The sequence below is a fragment of the Carassius gibelio genome, chromosome B16 (assembly GCF_023724105.1).
Source record: "Carassius gibelio isolate Cgi1373 ecotype wild population from Czech Republic chromosome B16, carGib1.2-hapl.c, whole genome shotgun sequence".
NCBI classification, from domain to species: Eukaryota; Metazoa; Chordata; class Actinopteri; order Cypriniformes; family Cyprinidae; genus Carassius; species Carassius gibelio.
The window spans coordinates 25,760,779-25,781,734 of NC_068411.1; the positions used below are offsets into that span (position 1 = coordinate 25,760,779).

At 37.2% G+C, this 20,956-nt stretch overlaps 4 protein-coding genes across 4 annotated transcripts; 1 reads left to right on the plus strand and 3 right to left on the minus strand.

Annotated features, from left to right (window-relative positions):
• The first annotated feature begins 1,926 nt into the window (after positions 1 to 1,926).
• si:dkey-11p23.7 (V-set and Ig domain-containing protein) lies at positions 1,927 to 4,021 on the plus strand. The gene is made up of 3 exons (XM_052579439.1): positions 1,927 to 2,102; positions 2,194 to 2,583; positions 3,507 to 4,021. The coding sequence occupies exons 1-3, from the start codon at positions 2,036 to 2,038 to the stop codon at positions 3,929 to 3,931; spliced, it is 882 nt and encodes a 293-aa protein (XP_052435399.1). The 5' UTR covers positions 1,927 to 2,035; the 3' UTR covers positions 3,932 to 4,021.
• Positions 4,022 to 4,610: 589 nt separating this feature from the next.
• Positions 4,611 to 10,965, minus strand: LOC127975251 (uncharacterized). The gene is made up of 4 exons (XM_052579150.1): positions 10,823 to 10,965; positions 7,934 to 8,052; positions 6,325 to 7,545; positions 4,611 to 5,340 (listed from the first exon to the last, which is right to left on the minus strand). Exons 2-4 carry the CDS (start codon positions 7,971 to 7,973, stop codon positions 4,928 to 4,930), a joined length of 1,674 nt encoding a protein of 557 aa, XP_052435110.1. The 5' UTR covers positions 7,974 to 8,052; positions 10,823 to 10,965; the 3' UTR covers positions 4,611 to 4,927.
• LOC127975252 (ribonuclease P protein subunit p25-like protein) lies at positions 8,459 to 11,673 on the minus strand. Its single transcript, XM_052579151.1, has 2 exons — positions 11,423 to 11,673; positions 8,459 to 11,030 (listed from the first exon to the last, which is right to left on the minus strand). Exon 2 carries the CDS (start codon positions 11,012 to 11,014, stop codon positions 10,343 to 10,345), a length of 672 nt encoding a protein of 223 aa, XP_052435111.1. The 5' UTR covers positions 11,015 to 11,030; positions 11,423 to 11,673; the 3' UTR covers positions 8,459 to 10,342.
• Positions 11,674 to 13,546: 1,873 nt separating this feature from the next.
• Positions 13,547 to 19,696, minus strand: LOC127974757 (uncharacterized). Its single transcript, XM_052578253.1, has 6 exons — positions 19,662 to 19,696; positions 19,414 to 19,566; positions 18,954 to 19,011; positions 15,699 to 15,771; positions 14,127 to 15,332; positions 13,547 to 13,983 (listed from the first exon to the last, which is right to left on the minus strand). The coding sequence occupies exons 1-6, from the start codon at positions 19,694 to 19,696 to the stop codon at positions 13,547 to 13,549; spliced, it is 1,962 nt and encodes a 653-aa protein (XP_052434213.1).
• Between the last annotated feature and the right edge of the window lie 1,260 nt (positions 19,697 to 20,956).

Consider the following 20,956-nt stretch of genomic DNA (forward strand, 5'->3'; position numbering starts at 1 on the left):
GTCTAGTTTCACCAACTGGACAAGTGCTGATATTGGCATAAACTGTCTCATTAGCTTTATGTATTGAGGGTTTAACCCTCTGTGCACCCATATCCCTGAAAATGAAAACAAATATTAAGTTGCATTCAGATACTTTATAAAGATGCACTATTTCATTATTATGGCCAGTTTAAATGAATGACGTGCGATCTTACCGTAGCATTATTCCCTGTGCACTTTGTCCTTTTTGGCAAAAATAACAACAAAAATAACATCAGAATTTGCACACACCAAGCAAAATGCACAAAAATGAATCAGGCAGGCTACTTACTTCTTTTCACCACATCCAAAATGAACGCTACAAGCCCAAGCAACAGCAAACACACCAGAATGCCAGTTATCACCGAAAGACCAGTACAATTTCGATTTGTATTTTGGTTCGGAAATGTTTTCTCATCCTGGCCCAGTGAGTTTACAGATTGGCAGGTGTACACGTCCTGGTCAGAGAATGGAATGAAGCTGATGACTTTGTAGCCAACTTTGATTGGAGAGTGTTCTATTGGTCCAGATGACGAGGTCCATTTCACTTCAGGAACCGGATTCCCTTGGGCAATGCATTTCACCATCATATTCACATCATCTAAATCCAAGGATAGGCTAAGGATTTGTGCTGGAGCTACAGTTGACAATAACAAAAAAAATCTGTAATTTCATGCATACAATGCAGTGGTCCCAAAAAGTATTTGGACACTTAAACTGCAATTAAAATGTATAATTGAGGGTGAGTAAATGATGACAGAACTACCCCTTTGAGTGAGACGTAAGTGTCCCAAAGCATTAAAATATTTTTTTGGGGGGGTGGACTGTTCATTTGTGTGATGATACAAATGCTGTGTAACCCTTACCGTTGACATTAAGCATCGTGTTTTTCTCAAATCTATTATAATCCAGCTCCACCCTACAGGTGTACTGTGAGGCATCAGTCAAATCTACATTATTGATCCTTAAGGAAATGTCTCCTTCTCTGTGGTTGCCTTGAAGCAAGTGTCGTTTTGAAGATGTTGGATCAATACAGTTACTGTCTTGTTCTTTGGTCTGATAAAACATGCACTGAAAAATCGGTTTATGTACGTTGCTCTGTATCCATTTAATAGTTATATAACCTTTGTAACTATTTTGTTTTGGGTGTGTGAAGATGCAAGGTAGAATCACATTTTGTCCCAATGTGCTATTGACCTGATGCTGTACTTTCATGGTCCATGGTGTACAAGTTAGGCCTGCGGATGACAACAGAACAACATATAATGATTGCATAAATCGTAACAAGACTGGCTAAAAACACTTAATCTGGAGGTAATCATAGTTTGTAGTGCATATTTTTCCAGTTTACATTTATTGCTTTCATTTTAATTCTTAGAAGAAATCTTGCAATTCCAGTTCTCCAAAGACTCTCTGTCTGTCTGGTATTGGAAGAACCTCATGTATTTATTTATTTATTTATTTTACAGTGTAGAATTAGTTACATTCTTGCTTTTAAAATGTAAAAAATAATGTATTACCTTTGAGACTGCAAATCAAAGAAAGCAAACCTAACACATAATCCTGCATCTTCTGAGAGAATATTTCGGGATCCCACAGACAGAATATTTCAAATAAAGGTACTGTGACTCATCAAGATGCTAAATAATGTGTAAAATAAGGAACTGTCTACTTATGTTTCCAATATACCCCTTCTTTAGTGAACTGGTCAGTGCGGGTCGTTTCCTCTGAAAGTTCCTGCTCCAAAAATAAAAATCCATTTTCTCACAATGAATTGCGTACAGCAGCACCACATCTTGAAACGTTATCAGGTTTCTTGGCACTATGCTTCTTAAAATAGTTCAGTCTAATCACTAAAGTTCCAATTTGTGTCATTTGATTTGTATGTCATAGATAGATGTATGAATAGCATTATAGATGTATGAAGTAAGTCATGTGTGATGGTGTGATGGTGAGTCAGAAATAGGAACTTGTTGCTAGGAATTTTTTTCTCCTCATCCTGAATCATAAATCCACAATGTCTGCAATGGATACACACCATTTTACTAAAACTCTTGGTCTGCTGGTGATCCTTTATTCTGCAGGTAAGAAAATTCACATTTTCAGGTTTGAAAAGAAAAACCCAATAGACCTGATAATTTAGATTTTGCAAGCTTTGTCAACTTTGTTCCCTAGTTATAGCCAAAGACGATGACGGCTGGTTGATGAAAGCACCCACTGAGGTCCGGGCGATGGAGGGGTACCCAGTAGTGCTTCCCTGCTCTTTTAGCCACCCGCATCACACCCATCCCTCCTCCATGCATGTATCGTGGACCCTGGGCCACGGACGGGCCGCCACTGTGCTGTTCCGCTGCACAAGTCTGAACAACAGCCAGCTGTGCCAATCAAGGCCCAGCCAGGACCAGCGCTACCGCCTGGAGGGTAACCACCGAAACCATGACGTCTCACTCAGGATCAACAGCGTGACCTTGAATGATAACGGACGCTTTTACTGCCGTGTAGAGATACCGGGACATCCCCATACAAGCTTTGAGAACACACTTGGTACTCGTCTACGAGTGGAGGGTAAGAAAAGCATCAGTTTATTCCTGTATGTTCCCATCTGATGTCTTAACGTGTTGAATCTTTACGATGACTGTAAGTTTGCTTCTCATGGAACAGTATTCATGTTTAACAAGCCAATTATTACCTAATCAATAAATATGTCTAAAAATAGAAATGATAAAAATAAGCTGATATGAACTCTAACGCTGAAATGATTGGTTGTTCCAAGACTGCATATGGATGATGTGTTGTGTTCTATGCAAAATGCTTTTCAAAATTCAATTTAAATTTCAATTTATTTCCTGAATTTAAATTAAGGTTGCAAACAGGAAATATAATTGAAATTTGGCTTAAATGTTAAAACATGAAAAGTCAAATTAAAAAAGGAAGTTGATGTAAAATGATGTAAAGGCAACTGGCGTAATTGTTAACGTAAAAATTCAGTTTTGTCAAGACAAATTTCTACAGAAGGCTTGATAAAGCTTTGTGTGAATGGCATTTAAAAAGTCCCAAACATTTTATAGGCTTTAAGACAAATCTATGTTCCGACAAATATCCAACAGGATTTTCCCATTGGCTTTATAAAATAAAAAATAATTTATGTGACCAGCAAAAGTTAATGATTCTTACAGGTATTGTTTAAGATAATCGTCACAAATAAGCACAACTGTCATTAATTTGGAACCTAAACACAGTCAGTAGAAATAAAAAACTGAAAGTAGGCTACAGTATAAAACACTTCTCCATGGTCACAAGACTTCAATGTCACCACCAAGCTTTCAAAAACCATTGTAATTCAGTAAATTCCACTTCCTGTCTTTCCGGTTCAAATTACAATGGGCTTTGGCCTATACAATTTAAATTCCGACTTATGAACTGAATGGAAGCCAGCTCTTAAATTCTGACAGGTATTTTTACTTGCTTTATTTATGTTTTATTCCTAGCTGCACCACGAATCCTGAGTTTGTCAGCCGAGGGGACTGAAGCTGGCTTCAAAGCCGTGTGTCATGTTCAGGGTTCCCCTCTTCCTGACATTCAGTGGATAGAACCAGATGGTGTTCAGGAGGGAGAGTCTTCATTCCCTCTTTCTCAGGACGGTACTGGACAATACCGCACTTCAAGTCAACTGCTGGACGTCAAACCTGGACGACAGTACATCTGTGCCGCTTCGAACTCTTTGGGGAAGGATCAAGCCACACTTTACCTTTTGCCCCCCAGTCCAGAGAGGTTAACCACAAAGAGCTCTTTCTCACTTCTTGTCCCACTTCTTGCTCTGGCTTTGGGTATCAAGCTGCTTTTGGCTCTGGGGGTGGGAGCTTGGGTGATCAAGAGGAGGTTTAGCATCAGAGCTAGCAGCGTGGAACACTGAAAAGATGCAAATATCATGCTCGCATAATCAAAACACTCTGGTTTCAAAGCGGTTTCTTTTCTCATGTTGTTAAAAATACAAAGGCTTAAAATAAACTTCCTCTTCTGAAGTGAGCCATATGACTCTGACTTCCATCTTTGTCTGACCTGAGTGGATAATTTCACTCTGAGTGACTTATATAGTGGGTTGGAAAATATAAAGAATTTTAGAATATTTTTTATCTTAAACTGGAATCTACTGTACCTGTACATAATGATTAATTACATTCACTACCACCACACAGGCACATACACACACACACAAACACACCATCATAACCCTTTCTGTCTTCTTGATTGCGAGTTTCAAGTCAACATGGATTGCCACGGGATTTTCCTAGGATTTGCCATGGAGTTTCTTACAACCCAAATGAAAAACAATAGATTGGCGCTTTAATCCATTAAGAATAACTGAATACTATAAAAATGGCTTGATAATGGCAGCCAAAAAGAATTACAAAGATTGCTTTTTCTTATTTTTTCAAAGAACATTTACTACTGAATCAAAGCAATTTAAACTTGTCTGCCAGTGACTCGACTGTTTAAGTAAAGATTTTTAAAATAAAGGGCTAAAAAATGATATCAAATAAAGCCTATGGCATTATTTTTTATTTAAAAAAAGTCTACAGGACTCGATGCTGTTCAATTAACATTCTTTAATAATAAGTTTTAATCCGAGTCTGGATACAGCTCAAAATACATCTCAAGTTACATGCTAATATTTAAAAGTTATACTTAACCTGCAAAGTTTTCTTTTCACTGTAAATATTATTGCTAGATCTATGACATTGCCCACCAGATAACATTTTCTAAATCTAGTCTATAATATAGGAGCCAAACTATGTATAGACAGATAAATGTTGAGCATTAAAATCAAACCAATCTATAATGATCCCTAAAAAAGCAAAAAAATTAATCATAAGCCTTATAATAAAAACATTTGTTGTTTAAAGGTATCTCATAAAGTGAAGTATTTTGGTCTTTTATAGCAAACAGGCTTCTTTTTAGAACAGCAGCGTGCACTCCTCCACTTGAAGTTCTTGCTGGGATCCAGGGAAACGGAGGCGCACAAGCCTTTCTCTGGTTTGTCAGGCTGTCCATTCTCCCAGTAAGTGAAGTCCACGTTAGGTGGGAAAGTGTCCTCGTTTCTCCAGTACCAGTCAGTTGTGTACAAGCTGCGGCGCAGACTGATCCAGCCCTCCGTGGGTTCCCTCCGTGTCATGTTTAAGGTCATCTTAGCCTGGCTGCTTTCATTGTTGAGCCTGGCAAACTGATCAGCATTTTCCATGCAGTACTCGCGGGACTTGAACCAGTTCATTTCATCTTCACCAAGTACAAATATCTCTGGAGTCAGCAGACAGCCGCCATTATCTAAACACACACAAATTAATATTCAGTAATCAGTTATTATTGAACATGACTGACATTATTTAACCAGTTAGTTAAATAGCTTAGCACAAGCTCCTAATTTGGTACTCGTGACTCAAAAAGATTAAAAAGCGAGATTTAAAGCAACAGTAGAAGACAGATAGATGGTTTATAAATTAATTGTATAATATTTCTATTTGTTAACAATTTTAATTGTATTAAATGCTCATTAAAACACTTTAAAAAGGTATATGTGAATGGTATATGTGAATGTACATATATACAGTATGTGAATGTGAAAGGTAATGTTAATGTACATAAAATCATATCTTATATAAAGTAATATATACAGTGCTATACAGTATATGTATTTTTATTTACTATTACTATTATTTATTTAGAATTACTGTTATTAAAAGAAGTACATTAAGTACATATTTATAGAATTTTATCATTTTAGACTGGAAAAAAATACTAAATTGCTAATACACTGCACAAATAAGAAGAAATGGAATAGTATTTTATTTATTTTGGTGTGATTATTCATGTTTGATCAATTTTACACTCATAATATATATATATATATATATATATATATATATATATATGAAGAGTTCAGATGCAAAAGCCTCTAAATGCCATCTGAAATTTTTATCTAAAATTAGGATTTTTTTCAGGCGCCTATATTTATGTTCAGTTATTTCACTTTAATAGCCTGGAAAAGGACCTGCACATTGCCATTAAAGTAAAATGACTCAACCTAAGCATAGGAGCTTGATAAAAATCCAAATTTTAGATGAAAACGTCAGATGGCACTTAGAGGCTTTTGCATCTGAACTCTTCATATATATATATATATATATATATATATATAGACACACACACACACACACACACACATATATTTAAGAAATATATGTAATATATAATTATATGTGATTTAAATCATGGTTAAATATCACAAGTGACTCAACTCAAACAACTCACCTGGGTCTGTATTAATAATTGTTGCTGCACTCCCATAGGTATTGTTCGAGTCCAAGCGTTCTATCATATATACACCAATCCTTGCAAAAGGATGCCAGATTGTGCTTATCCTTCCTCCCTCCACTAGAGCACAAGAGTATCCTGTGCCATTTATAACTCTCCATATGATGTTTGTAGGTAACTTCTGATCATTCATTCGCACAGCATCAGTGCTGGATGTATTAGCAATAACCAAGGCAGCATTGCGTGAGGAATTTAAATCTACCAGATAGCAGCCAGAGAACTTGCTTATCGGAATGAGATCTAGAACAAGTCCAGGACTGATTAATCGGAGGGAAACCTGGATGGTGGTAGAAATAACTGAAATGTTGTTCTTTAAATTCTGTAATAATGACAGGATGTCTGAAGAAGTTTGCACCCAAACACCAGTTTCAGGTGTAAAACAACTCTGACAAACTTGGAAGGGTTCATTTGTTGCCACAAGTAGCTGTCTGGCGCTGAAGATGGGGGGCACGAGGAATCTGTCATTATTACTGTTTGACACATAGGGTTGGAGCTGGTTCAGAATCATGTTGCATGAGCAGTTGTTGCTGTCAAAGCAAGGATGGGTCAGAATCACAGCCACTTTGTCCTCTGCGTTGATTTGTCTCACCAACCCATCAATCTGAATCTGATAAAGATTGTAAGGATTGAGTGTTATAGTCTCTTCTTGGCTCTGACCCATTTCATTTACCTGTTTGATGGTTACTCTTTTGACCATGTCCACTGCATTGATGATCATCAGCCTAAAATTCAGGAATCTGACATCCGATGTCATCATGAGGTTAAAGGACTTGACTATGTTGTTGTAATTCAGAGAGGGAACAAGATACACATTTCCCAGATTTTGTTCAGGCTGGACAACGTGAGACTGGAATCTCCCCTCCCATCCACTCACAGAAAGCACTGTGATGTTTTTATCACTGGTGATTCGAAACGTCTTATTGGAAGACATTAACTGGGATTCTTCAACCTGCTTTGTCAAATTCAAAGTCCAAACGATTCCTTCGGAAAGGCTTGTGTTAGTTTTGACGATGCCGTTGGCCATATAGGTGACACTGATCGTAGTGTCTGGGTGAAGGGTAGTGATTTTGAATAGGTTATAGGTCTTTCCATAATAAACAGCAATATTCTCGGGGAATGCAGTGATGAAACTCGTCCCACGATTGTCCAATGAAAGCCCTGTGAATATTCAATAATCTACTAATCATGTTCGTTTAGCTATTTAAAAACTTCAAACTTATTTCTAACAAGACAGTGATAATCACTACATATGCACCAATACTACTCCATTGCACTCGTATAAAGTTGATACTGGAGGGTAAATACTTGTTTCTGGTGTAAATATTATCATCAATTTTCTGAATCTATTGGCATAACTGCACTTTGAAAATTTCACAGATTTCAGACAGCAATTGTGATATTTCTAACAGCAATTTCAAGTACAGGACTTAAGCAAACAATTTATTGAGTACAAACTGTTTGGCGTCTTGAATTTGTATTGGTGCATCCGTAGTTATTGTATTAAATAATGCAGAACATAAGAGATTTGTCTGTGTGCATTATATACCTTGATTAAAAAACAAAATGGTCAACAGAACAGCCAACATGACTGCGTGTTTTGCATATGCAGCTCCTGCTTGTGTGAAGTTGGTTTCAGCCGCTGTGCACTAAGCTAGCACAAAAAAACTAAACAAAAGCAAATAACATATTTTTAAAAAACACTACGTTGATCAAGTTTTTATTGTACAAAATGCACATGCACACAAGAGTAAACCACATTTTTCACCGAGGAGGCTCTTCTTACAGTTAGTCAAACAAAATATGTAAAATGTAGAATACCTGCTTTCAATGTTTTGTCTCTCATTTGCAGTTGCTCCTTTTTTTTCGGGTGGGGTTGGGAGTATATGATAAAAAGTAATATTGTGAAATGGTATTACAATTTAAATAGAACTTTTTTCTCTTTTTTTTTTTTTTTAAGTAATGCATTCTTGTGAAGCAAAGCTTTTTTCCCCCCTTTTTTTAGCAGCCATTGCAGCAGTCACATGATACTTCAGAAATGTTTTTGATGAATACAAAGTTCAAAGGAAAACCATATATTTGAATCTTTTTATTTTTATTTTATAATAATTGGTAATTTTTTATCCATTTAATGCATACTTGCTGAACAAAAGTATGCATTTATTTCAAATATATTCATTACATAGATAATGAGACAAATGTCATTAGATGTGTTCGGAATCAGAAGGATTCCATAGACTGCCGAGTAAGTTACACTGTCAAAATAGTCCATCTTAAATATCTTAAATTGTGTTCCAAAGATGAACAAAGCTTTTACGGGTTTGGAACGACATGAAGGTAAGTGATTAATCACAAAGTTTTTATTTTGGGGTGGAGTATTGCTTTAATAGAAACAAGATTATTCATATCTAGGAGGCCGTGTTACTTTTTTATTCATTCAGATGAAAAATGCATCAGTTTAAGTAAATCAAGTTATTTTTCATTCGCTTAAATTCTTGCTATCTGTACAGACCTTACAACAGTATTTGATGACAAGCAATTGTTTTGTGCTTAGGCTTGTATTTGAAAAAAATATATAATACTTAAAAATATATATATATTATAGTGCTATTCCTGCATCCCAATCACCACTTCTAAGGAAAACATTCAGAAATATTTACTCAGTTTACAAAATAAATGAATGCGGTAGTTTGCTTCATCCTACCTTATCCTGGCCAGCACTCTTCCTCTATCTGAACAGAAAAAGCTATGTATTCTCTGTTCGTTTGGTAAAAGAACATTTGATATTCAAAATCGCTTCTCTCATCTCCCCGTGTGGTTTTGCATAAGACTCCAGAAAGATTTGTGCCCTAAAATCAACAAGTTTCACATTGCAGGTGAGGAAATTTACCAACAACTACAGTACATTGGCACTTCATTCCCTCAAAATAATTCCATTCCAAAACAGCTAAAGGAAAACCGTGTTACCACCTAACTGATAAGTGTTTGTATCTACACATCACAAACTTAACAAAAAATTAAATTTTTTGAACTTTTTTTTTTTTTTTCAGAATTTTACCAATCACAAATTTCTTAGTGAATATTTAACCTAAAGTTCCTTATTTCTCTAAAGCGTTCACGGTCTTTGTACTTTACTCCAACATTCTGTGCTGGGAAAACATGAAATTAATTTAGAGTTTTGTCTTAATTTTCTCCACTGCTGTTGATATGCCTAAAATCTCATCAAATTACATGTTTTTCATCTGAAATATATGTAAAAAAAAAAAAACACCAAATACAACATCTGAATGCTTTCTGAGCTGTCACTTAAAAACACTTGCATTCTGTCACAGCCCTTCAAGACAAAATTTGTGTATTTTCTGCACAGACGTATTTGGTATTCAAAATACACAATTTCCTTTCCTTTGCATCAAATAATCTAGAGTTAAGTAACGAAACATGACATAGGCCTATTTTCGTTCTTTTGATGTGAAAAACTTCGACTTGCACTAGTCTGTAAATCAAATCTACAAGAATATAAAACACAGATGAAGCTAAATGCGTTTGTTTATTTCAACATGTTTTGAATTGCTTCCTAAACCAGCAAAAACTCATCCAAATGGAAAAAATATATATAAATAAATGTTTTATTTTTTTTATTTTTTATTTTTATCAAAACACCTATCAACAACAATAGAATAATTGTTTTGCATTAAGATATTTTAACAAAAAAACATGATCAAAAATAAAGTAGAAAATTTAAAGGGTTTTCTGAAGTCAGTTTAATTTATTTAAAGAAACAGCTTTGGATGAATCAATAACAACAGAATTTTATTTTTAGGTGAACTATCAAGGGTCTTATTATGTATTGCTCTTTTAAACTCTCAATTTGATGACAGATATTCTCAAGATATGCAACTTCAAAATGGAAAAACCTCAATATGAACCAAGGTATGGTAGGAAGCCGCAAAACACAGATTCAATCCTGCCCACCCCCAGCATGACCTAAAGGTTTACGTGGTTCTCCAGGTCGACCCGGGTGCTTGCGTGGACCCTTTCCTCTCCCAGACCCTTCTGTCCTTCCAGCCACTGTTCCTCCCCTCTTCCTTCTCTGTCCATGTTTCGGAGCTGCTGCTTCCTCTCTGAGAGCCTGAGCCCACAAGGCATCAAAAGAACCTGGAGCTTGGTAACCTGGCTGGTTCTTATCAAGTGAGTCTCTGGAGAGCAGAACCCATATACTGGGCACATTTCTGCTGACTGTGAGACTGTCCAAGCCGGCCTCGGGCTCCAGGGGCTCCCAGACCTCCTGAACCGTGCGATAGACCAGTTTGGTGTGCTGGTGTAGGCCATGAACACGGCGTTTCATGATCTCCACACACGTGATAGCTTTAGCCACGCTCTGACCCACACCCGTGAACACGATTTGGCGGCATAGATTCTCCCCCGACCCGACGCTCACCTCTGAGCCTTCAAGAGGCCCTGGATGATCTACGGAGGCTGTTTTCTCCTCCATACGGCTTAAAGCAAACCTCATCAGGTTGCGGATTTTGCTGCCATCCTTCACTCGAACTTCAGGAGTGTCGCTGGGCAGGTCAGGGAAAGGACACGGGCAGGGCTGCTCGACTGTGCGTGCTTTTCTGTAGTTCTCCATGTCATGTAGCCTGCACCTGTGGAAATGAAAAAAGACAAAATGAATAACTGGGTATATGTAGTTTCTTATGCAAACACGTCACCCAAAAATATCTATAACCGTGTCATTAAAGATATAATACCCTTCATCAGTTATTGTGTATGTTCGTTTTAAAAGACCCTATGTCAAATAAAAAAAAATACTAATAATAATTCTCCAAACTAAAATTCATAAGTTATGATATTTTTGTGTAGCAATGTACTCTAAACAAGGGTGATTTTCATTAATGACAACTTTGGGTAAATTCGTGATAAATTAATACAGTTTATTACAAAATGAGTTTGCTATTCAAAACATACATTTAGTAACTCGAAAACAGCATTTGTATTCAGAGCCGCACAAAAAAATGTAACGTTAAAACAAACTTACTTTCCCTTCCTTTGCTAAGTAGCGCTTCGGTTAGCACGTTTAGATAGTTGCAGCGGTTTTTCTAATAACTGCAGTCTTTTGTCGGCCCATATGGATGTACTGCGGACGCTCAGCTTCCGTAAGCTTTTGAATATGCTAAATTAACTACAACCAAAACGACACCGTTTATGAAATTCAAATGTTGTGCTGTAGATAGCTTATCCACATGTAACAGCGTGTGACGTCAGTTGGCGGTAATGTGACAGTCTGCCGTAAAGTGCCGCGCGAATTCATGGGAAGTGTAGTTTTAAATTATTGTTATTATTATTATTATTATTATTATTCTTATTATTATTATTATTAAGTCATTTCTAAAAATCGAATTGACCTTAGAACAATTAGTTTAACCAAAGCCTTTATAATAAACAATTATTTAAGTCATGGATTTCTAATATACTTTTTTCTTTATTTTTTAGGATAGGCTACTATGTACAGTTATACGCTTTTATAGGCCTACCTATATGCGTATATAAAGCTTGGCATGAGGATAATATATAATTATGATAACTTCTCAAATTACCGAAAATTCCTTTTGCTCTCCATTTTATTTTACATAAATCTCGCGAAATCGTATCATCAAATAAACAAATAAGATACCAAAATTAGACTTTGTATCAAATAGTTCTTCATTTTTGCTCCTTTTAAAAGAGCTATTGTAACCGCTGATCTATAAATGCTCTTTATTGTTGCTACAGCTCAAATCGTCAAGAAGGGTCATTTATAAGAACACAGCTCCATCAAGCGTTCATAATTAAAAACTTTTCAAAGCCCCGATGACAGACAGACAGAGGCTCGAAATCAACTGGTGGTTCAAAGAATTAGTTCAGCCAATAATGTTGGGTTCTGTTCATATTTTAATAGGCTTAGCCTACTCTTTTGTGAAGCTGTCTGAAAAGACGACACAAAATGTAAAAAGTGTTAATGGAATGACTATGCTAGTTTTAATTTTGTCATTTTATTAGATTTTTTTTATCTAGTCAAATTGTGTGTCTCTGGAAAATAGATAGGACTATAACTTTGCATTATTTTGAATGTCAAAATGTTTGTGTCTGTGTGTTCATGGGGGATTTGTGGACACACCTGTGCTTTTAGATTTTCATTTAAAGTAAATAGGAAAAAATGGTCCCAAGGAGTAAGATGGCCTCGAGTAGTTAATGCAATTTTTATTCAAGATTCCCATTAATTTAATGTACATTTAGTATACATTTTCATTCAAACCTAGGCTATTGAGTAAATTAATTCAGTTTGAATTCATTGTGTTGCTATTATGACATATCTAAGATTAAAATCTGGGCATAGATATTCTTATTCCTGAATATATAGAAAATAATATACCTCTCAGATTAATCTCTTTTACTGGGATTCCGTGTTGTTTGTCATCCATTATTCAATTTACAAACCACAATTTTACATTCTGTAAAGGTTTAGCTAGGGGCTTTAGTTTACCTTATTGCCTCTTTTAATAATTATATATTTTGTGCTATAACAACAAAAGTAACAAATGTTTCTATTTATTTCCCATAACAACCATCATCCAAACCTGGTACAATTTAATGTAGATTCTTCCTTAAAGGGTTTTATTTTACTGGGACTTTTTAAGTGGTTCCCCACTTAAAAGAGTCAAACAATTTTATTTTACATGTAAAATTGTGAAGTAGCATTCCAACAGATTAGTGCTCTTATAAATACCTGATCTATCCAAACTTGGTAATAAGAATTTATACCTATAAAAAGCTCTCAACACTGTCTCTAGAGAAGAATATGTTATTGAAAAACAAGACTATACAAGGGAACATAAAGGTGGCAAACAATAGATTTAATTCATGTAGATTCAGTTTAAATCAGGCTACATGCTTTGATTAGAGAAATGTATGCAATGTAACATTATTTCATCAGACATGACATTCTATTTTGAGCATAAAATCAGTAGATGTAAGACAGTGGTAAAAAAAAATATTCCAGGCAAAAATAATGACTGCATGCCTATTTTTTAAAAAGCATATTGCAATTCAACTCATGCCTCATGCAATATCATTAAAATTTTTATATACAACACTTTACCAAGCATTACCAACAAGCACTGATCTAAATTTCTTTCATCAAGATATCTTGTGAGACATAGAGATACGCTGGCCATTTGTAGCAGACAGGTTTCTTTTTATCACAGCAGCGTGCACTTCGCCATTTGAAATCATTTTTAGGGTCAAGGGACACTGAAATGCATAAGCCCTTCAAAACGTCCAGTGGTTGCTTCTTGTCCCAGTGAACGTAATTGACAGAGGTTGGGGCATCATACTCCTCCTGCCAGTACCAGTCTGTAGTTAGTAAACTGCGCCGGAGACCGATCCAGCCATCCCCATCCTCCTTGGTCAGGTTATCAGCCATATCTTTATGGATAGATTCAGTTACAGGACAGGCAAACTGATTTCCATTATTCATGCAGTACTCGCGAGACTTCTTCCAAGTCAGAGGGTCGGGTCCAATCGCAAATGATCCGGGAACCAACACACAACCATGAAGATCTGGATGCATGAACAAATGAACACATTTTTTACTTTTATCTTCCACCAGCCAGGGACATGCAAAATGCAAGCAAGCAAGCAGGCAGGCAGGCAGCAAGCAGAGGCAGGCAGGAAGGCAGATAGAAAATAATAAGATCTTGTACCTGGTTTTATATTGATTGGTACAGCCGGGCCTCCAAATATTACTTTTGCAGATATTTGTTCCAGCATATAAACTGCAATCCTTGATGTTGGATGCCAGATTGTAGTCATTTTATACGGTATAGTTACAACAGTTGAAGAGTAGTTTGTGCCAGTGATTGCAGTCCATTCAGATGCTGAGAGTAAATCTCCCTGTATGCGCACATCATCTTTGCTGTCTGTTTCAGCGATCACCAAAGCCTTGCCATTTATTTCAGCAAACTGCAGCAGGTAGCAAGCAGAGAACATGTTTTCTGGGATCAGCTCCACAATGAGACCTGGACTGAAAAGTCTGAGGGACACTAGATCCGTAGCATTAACTATCTTGGATTTCTGCAGGTCTGACAATGGCAGAAGTGTTGAGGGAAAAGCCTGTAACTGGATACCATCGAGAAATAGCGAGGACGTGTTTTCTGACAGCATAAGTAGCTTGGTCTCGGACACTTTGAAGATGGAAGGTATGATAAAGCTCTTACCCTGAAATTCTGTGGGAAGAATCTGATTCATTACCATGTTACAGTTACAGTTCTCAGTCTCTACACACGGATGGGTCAGTATCACAGCGACTTCTTTGCTTGATTTGACCTTCAAAATAGAACCGTTGGTCTGAAGCTGGACCAGCTGGTAGGAATCGATACTGAACGTCTCTTCACTAACACCTGATAATGGTGTTTGCTTGATTACAGTGACGCTGTTTTGACTGTTCACCGCATTGATAATGAGTAACTTGAAAGAGCTGTATCTCATGGTTGTACTGACAAGACTAGGTAGGTTAAAAGATTGAATATAGTCTGGGTAATCCAGTAAAGGGATCAAATAGTTTGTCCCAAGATTTACAATTGGCTGGACGACATAGGACTGGCTGCTTTGATCCTGGTGACTTATAGAAACCACTGTGATGTTTTTGTCACTGGTAATTCTGACAGATAAATTCGAGGGGCCTAGTTGATTTACTTCAGCGGACTTTGGAAACCGAATACTCATGGTCTGCCCTGACGTTGGAATTTGAAAGTCTTTCTGTGTGGTATTGTAGAAGACTTTGAATGAAGTGTTGTCATGAAGGGCTGTGACTCTTAGTAGGTTATTAATGGTAACAGCTGGATAGAAGAAACCAATGTTCTCTGGAAAGGCAGTGACAAAGTTGTCTCCATAGCCCACCACGGTAAGACCTAAAATGAAAGTGTTCACTTAACATGAGATCAACATATACATTTAGGAGACGCTTTTATCCAAAGTGACTCACAACTAATTTTTTTTAATAGTATGTGTGTGTTCGCTGGGAATTAAACCCACAACCTTTAGCGCTGCTAACTCAATGCTCTTCCACTGAGCCACAGGAAAATTCACACACACACATCAGTTTGAAAATAGTTATACTGCATTCCAAATAACTTTAAACTAGCAGTTATCAAAATCTTTCAGGAGAAAACAACAACAACTGCCAAATCTGTGAGAAACCAGATCAGTAAATCATTCATTTAATTTACATTCATTTATTTTTATCCAAATCGCTGTCAAAAAATTTCTTGCCTTACCTTGCCGAAACATTGATGTGATCAGCAGTAATACAAGCATGGTTATGGCTTTAACTTGTCCTTTGCTTAAGCTCTGGAAGAAATGACAAAAACACATTATTGCAAAATGTTTTGCCACTAATTAATGTGTGAACATGAATAGAATGTCTTCAATTACAAGCAACCATACAGGCAGGTGAGGGTTTCTTCAAGGAAAAACCTGAACTCTGGAGGACTGCGGCTCTCTAGGACCGAACTTGCCTACCCTTGGACTAATTTAACATTGTCTATTCCCGTAAAACAGAGAAAACATCTTTCACAGACTTCATCTACCTGTCTGTCTCTTTTGAAGTTTATATGCAGTGCTGTATGTGTGTTGCATCTGTAAGTTTTAATATTGCACAATTCTACCTTTGCTAATGTTCAAACTCTGGTTACCACCATGCACGCAACACAGAATACTGCCACAAATCAACTAATTAGAACAATATAAGTCAGGTAAACTGGGGACCAAAAATATTTTCTGAAGCCACAGATGTCAGAAAAGTCTTATAATGTTTTCTAAAGTTAATACAAATCAGCCGAGACAAACAAAAAACAATATATTTTTAGTTTACATTACATTCATTAAAGGACACTTATCTACACAGACCATCTGCTATGCTACACCTCTAACTACAACAATATCTCTTACCTGATGTCTTGGTCAGTACTGTTCTTCTCTCTAAAAATTACCCCTTTGCCCTTATTTTAGCTCGGACACATTTGACTTTCAAAATGTTTGATTTTCTCTCAGATTTGCATAGGATCCTCACTATGCCAGACACTTCGGTACAATCATTTGATTTAATTTTGGTTATGATGCAAACTTTTCCTGTTCAACTCCCACTAATAAAATGTCATACAGCTGATCCAAAGCATTTAAAAAAAAAAAAAAAACATGCTTTCAGTTGTTATTGCAACTTTTTGCCACAAGTATTTACTGCAAAAACCAGACAGTTGTGAAGCATTTTACTCAAGAAAATTGTAAAAGTATCTATAGATTATCAGTGTTTTTATTTACAAAACTCTACTTCACTACATTCCAAAGCATAATGGCATAGTTTTTACTGTACTTAATTTCATAAATAAAAGTTGTTGTTTGTTTTCCCTTAATACTTAAGAACATAAATGTAGTACTTTCTTGTACTCATGTAAATCTTTTAATCACTTTTACTTGAGTAAAAGTAAGAAAATAATAGATTTTTAATGTTATTAAGTATTTAATGATATTTAATATAAAATGTAGTGCAGAAAAAGTACAATATTATGCTTTGGAATGTTGTGAAATAAAGTTTTCTAAAGAAAAACACTGATAAAGTATAAACACCTGAAAAGCACTTTTACAGCAGAGAAAATTTGCTCACGTGTGATGTTCAAAAATTCACATTTATGACAAACATATGTCTTAATTAAACATAAACCCATATGAATAAGGTGAGATAGAGGGAAATATTTTCAACTCAGATTATGAATTTGAAAGTAATTTACTGAAAACATCTGAATTTGTAAACCAGCACAAGTGATCCAGAATTCCATCAAAACCATGTTAATGATTGAATAAAATTCAAACTGTTGCATGTCAATGTCTACAGGTGTCTGTGATTAAAAGGATACAACCCCTGATTTACCTAAATTACATCACAGAATGGAGACGGTGAGCCGAAAAACTTCAAATGACATAAGTTAACACACCCATAATGTATCAGAATCAAGCCAAATAGGCTTGAAGGTATCTATGGTGATATTAATAAGAGCACTGTGATCTAGTGAGATTTAGATCACCATACATTACATATGTTGTCATATTTGAGAGGCTATTCAGTTTTGGTTTGTGCGATAATAGTATGTGAAGCCCTAAAATATGATATAATATGTAGTTTTATTGTGTTTTCAGAAGTTTCATATATTTTTACATGCAAATATCGATTTATATTACGCACATAGAAACAATCAAAATTCTCTAAAGAAGCAGACAGCAAGAAGCTTTTCTATAAATAAGCAATTCGATTAATTTTACCAACAACCACGATTCAACTTTTGTAATATGATTTATTACTGCAGTTACTAACTTCAGGTCAAGAATTTTGTCAAGAAGGACAGACCTTTGGTTATCCCTGTTATGGCAAAGCTTAATTTTCCATCAGCGATTATTCCATTCTTCAGTGACACATGTTCCTTCAGAAATAATTCTAATATGCTGATTTGTTAGAGACATTTCTTACGGAAAATCATTTAGTTTAAATAGTTACTTTTTAAAGTTTTTGCTGAACAAAAATATATGGATTTCTTAAAAAAAACTGTTTTAAATTGAAGTGTATCAGTATTATCATGCTTCATAAATAAAAATAATTCTATAAAACACATTGTGTATGAATCCAATTTCATTTTATATGCCATTCAGACATTCAATAATTATGCCAATCCAATCACTATTCATTTAACTCCTGATTTCATAAACCAAATTGTCATGATCATTAGCTGGAGTGTCCATGAACTTCAGTAGAGGGCACTCCACTCAGGACCATTCCACCCATCAACCACCAGATGTCACCATATCATCACTTGGACACTAGCACCTCTCATACTGTTGCACCACACCCGAACTACATCTCCCATGAGCCTCTGCATCACTATCTCCTTACCACACCTGCACCTCATTTACACACACACATATAAGCAGCACTCACACATAGCCACTTGTTTAGCCTTTCTGACATTTCCGAGTGGTTTTCCTTGTGTTTGTTCCTTCTGTACATGACCTTTGGATTGTTTTACCGACTCTGATTCTCTGCTGCCTGCACCGACATCAGCTGGTTTCTGTTATAGATTCTGGTTATCCCTGATACCGTTACTGATTATTGCCTGTCTGACCATTCTTATAATAAAAGTTCTGCACACGTATCCAAACGTCTCTGGCTCATCGTTACGCAAATAAAATTTAATCCTTCCAAAAAAATGGGACTATAGATTGTAATTATAATTGGTTGACTTTAACTTACTCTTGGATAAAATTTTATACATACATACATACATACATACATGCATACATAACTGCCATTTACACGAGGCAATTGGTAAAACTGCCCAAGCAGTTGGGGCCCCATCCAAACCTCTGACATTGCAAGCCCATCGAATGTTGCCCCCCAGCTGGTAGAACAGGCATCTGTGTAAACCACAGCATGCTTAGAGACCTTGTCTAGGGGCACTCCTTCCTGGAGAAATGCAAGGTCTGACCATAGGAAGAAGGTTTGGCTGATATGCTCGTCCTTCGAATGCAAACCGCAGGAATGGCCTATTTTGCAGAAGAATCAACACATAAAAGTGTGCATACTTCAGGTCAATCGCTGTTAACCAATTTTGGGGATGGTTGCACCTGAAGATGCGCTTCTGTGCGAGTATCTTGAACGGAAGCTTGTTATAGGCCCGGTTCAAGATATCAGCCCAAGATATCATCCCATCCTCACATCAGCTGGAGAGACCGGCTCTATCGCATCCTTTGTCAGTAGGACTGCAGTTTCTGCCCGGAAGACAGGGGCATCTGCTACCTTCACAGCAGTAAAGTGGATGCCCCTAAACTTGGGAAGGTGCCGGGCAAACTGAATTGAATAGCTGAGTCCGGTTCGAAGAAGCTAACAAGACGGGCTGGGAAATGCTAGCCCAGACGAGCCCCAGACGCAGCGCAAGTGGCAAGTACCCGGGCATCTCGTAGGAAGTGGTGTGTACAACATCTTCTGAAGAGAAGGTCTTTTGCCTTTTCCATGGCTGCCCTGTGACCGGCTCCACTGTGCTGCTTTGCCGGAGTTGTGTCCAGGTGGAGGCAGCAGTTGCACGCCAGGGCAGGATGTGCCTGATGGTCAGCAGAAAATGTCACCGAAAAGGCCGGTCTGGGACATTCAGTGTCTTGTCAGTCTTGTGCATGGACCACCATAGTGGATATCTCACGGCCCAGAAACCCCACAGTGATCTTCATCACTCATAGCGTGATTCCAGTAGTGGTGCAGAGCACTTTGAGAACTTATGCATGGTGGCCACCCTCATGCAAGTCCTTTAGTGCCTTGGCCGTCCACTAACCAGTTAGCTCATCATAAACTTCCGGGTAGAAAGGTACTGAGTGGGACCCTGAAAACCAGTGCGATCCATCCTGAGAAACCTATCATCCAGTTTTGAGCGTTCGGGATGTGGTGAATGTTTCCACTCGAGTCTAACGTTCTTGGCAGCCCAGGAAAGCATAGACATAATTTCCAGATCTGAAACTGACAACGCTGGCTGCCCAGAGGGTAGCAGCGCCACCGGATCATCCTCTCCAGTAAAGTCTGGCTCAGAGGAACCACCGCCGCTGAAGTGCTGTACCACCACCACGAGAGCTTCCAAAGACCATGCTTAATCATCTTGTTAACACCAATTAAAAGAGGTACGGAGCAAAACGATAAAATCGATTGTCTCTGAAGCGAAAAGCTGAATATGCACCGCACCTGCTGCCTACTTATACTCACGCTGTGATCAGCGGCAGCTGGATGCAATAATCGGATGACAATGTCCAGTGGCTCATTTAATTTACACTCGGAATATGATTGGTCCCTCTGAGCGAGATCCCATTTCGTCAGTCATCCGACCTGATGTCAAGAGTAACGGACTGAAAGGGAACTTTGTATTATTTTGAATGTCAAAGTGTTTGTGTCTGTTTGTTCAGGAGGGATTTGAGGGCACACCAATGATTTTAAAGTAAAAAGATCAAATTGATCTCCTGGCATCCAGAATTGGCAACGAAGGCCCAGAGTCATGTTGGTACTAGTTTTATTATTTTCCAATGCAATAGCCTACTTTTTGTAGTTAAAGTGCCACACAGATGGGAAATCAAAAATTACCTGTACTACAGTGTATGATGTAGCTGTCCATCAGTGTAAACAATGTGCAAAGTAATTAAACCAAAAAGTACACGATTTATAAAGTTATTGGTATCTAAAGTAGGGAGTCGGCTCTGAATCGCTGAAACGAGTCGTTATAGATTTCAAATCGTTTGCCCATCTCTATGTACGTCACTAGGAACACTTTGCATAATAATCTCCGCCTACCGTCTGGGGAGAAACGGAACTCTGACCTGCACCCCCCCCCCACAAAGACGCTCTGGTTGGTGTGAGAGCATCATGTCAAGGAGACGGTGTGTTTTTAATTGTAAAGGCAAGTTTGTTTTATTTTCACTGCCAAAGAATGAAGATCAGAAGAACCAATGGCTAAAA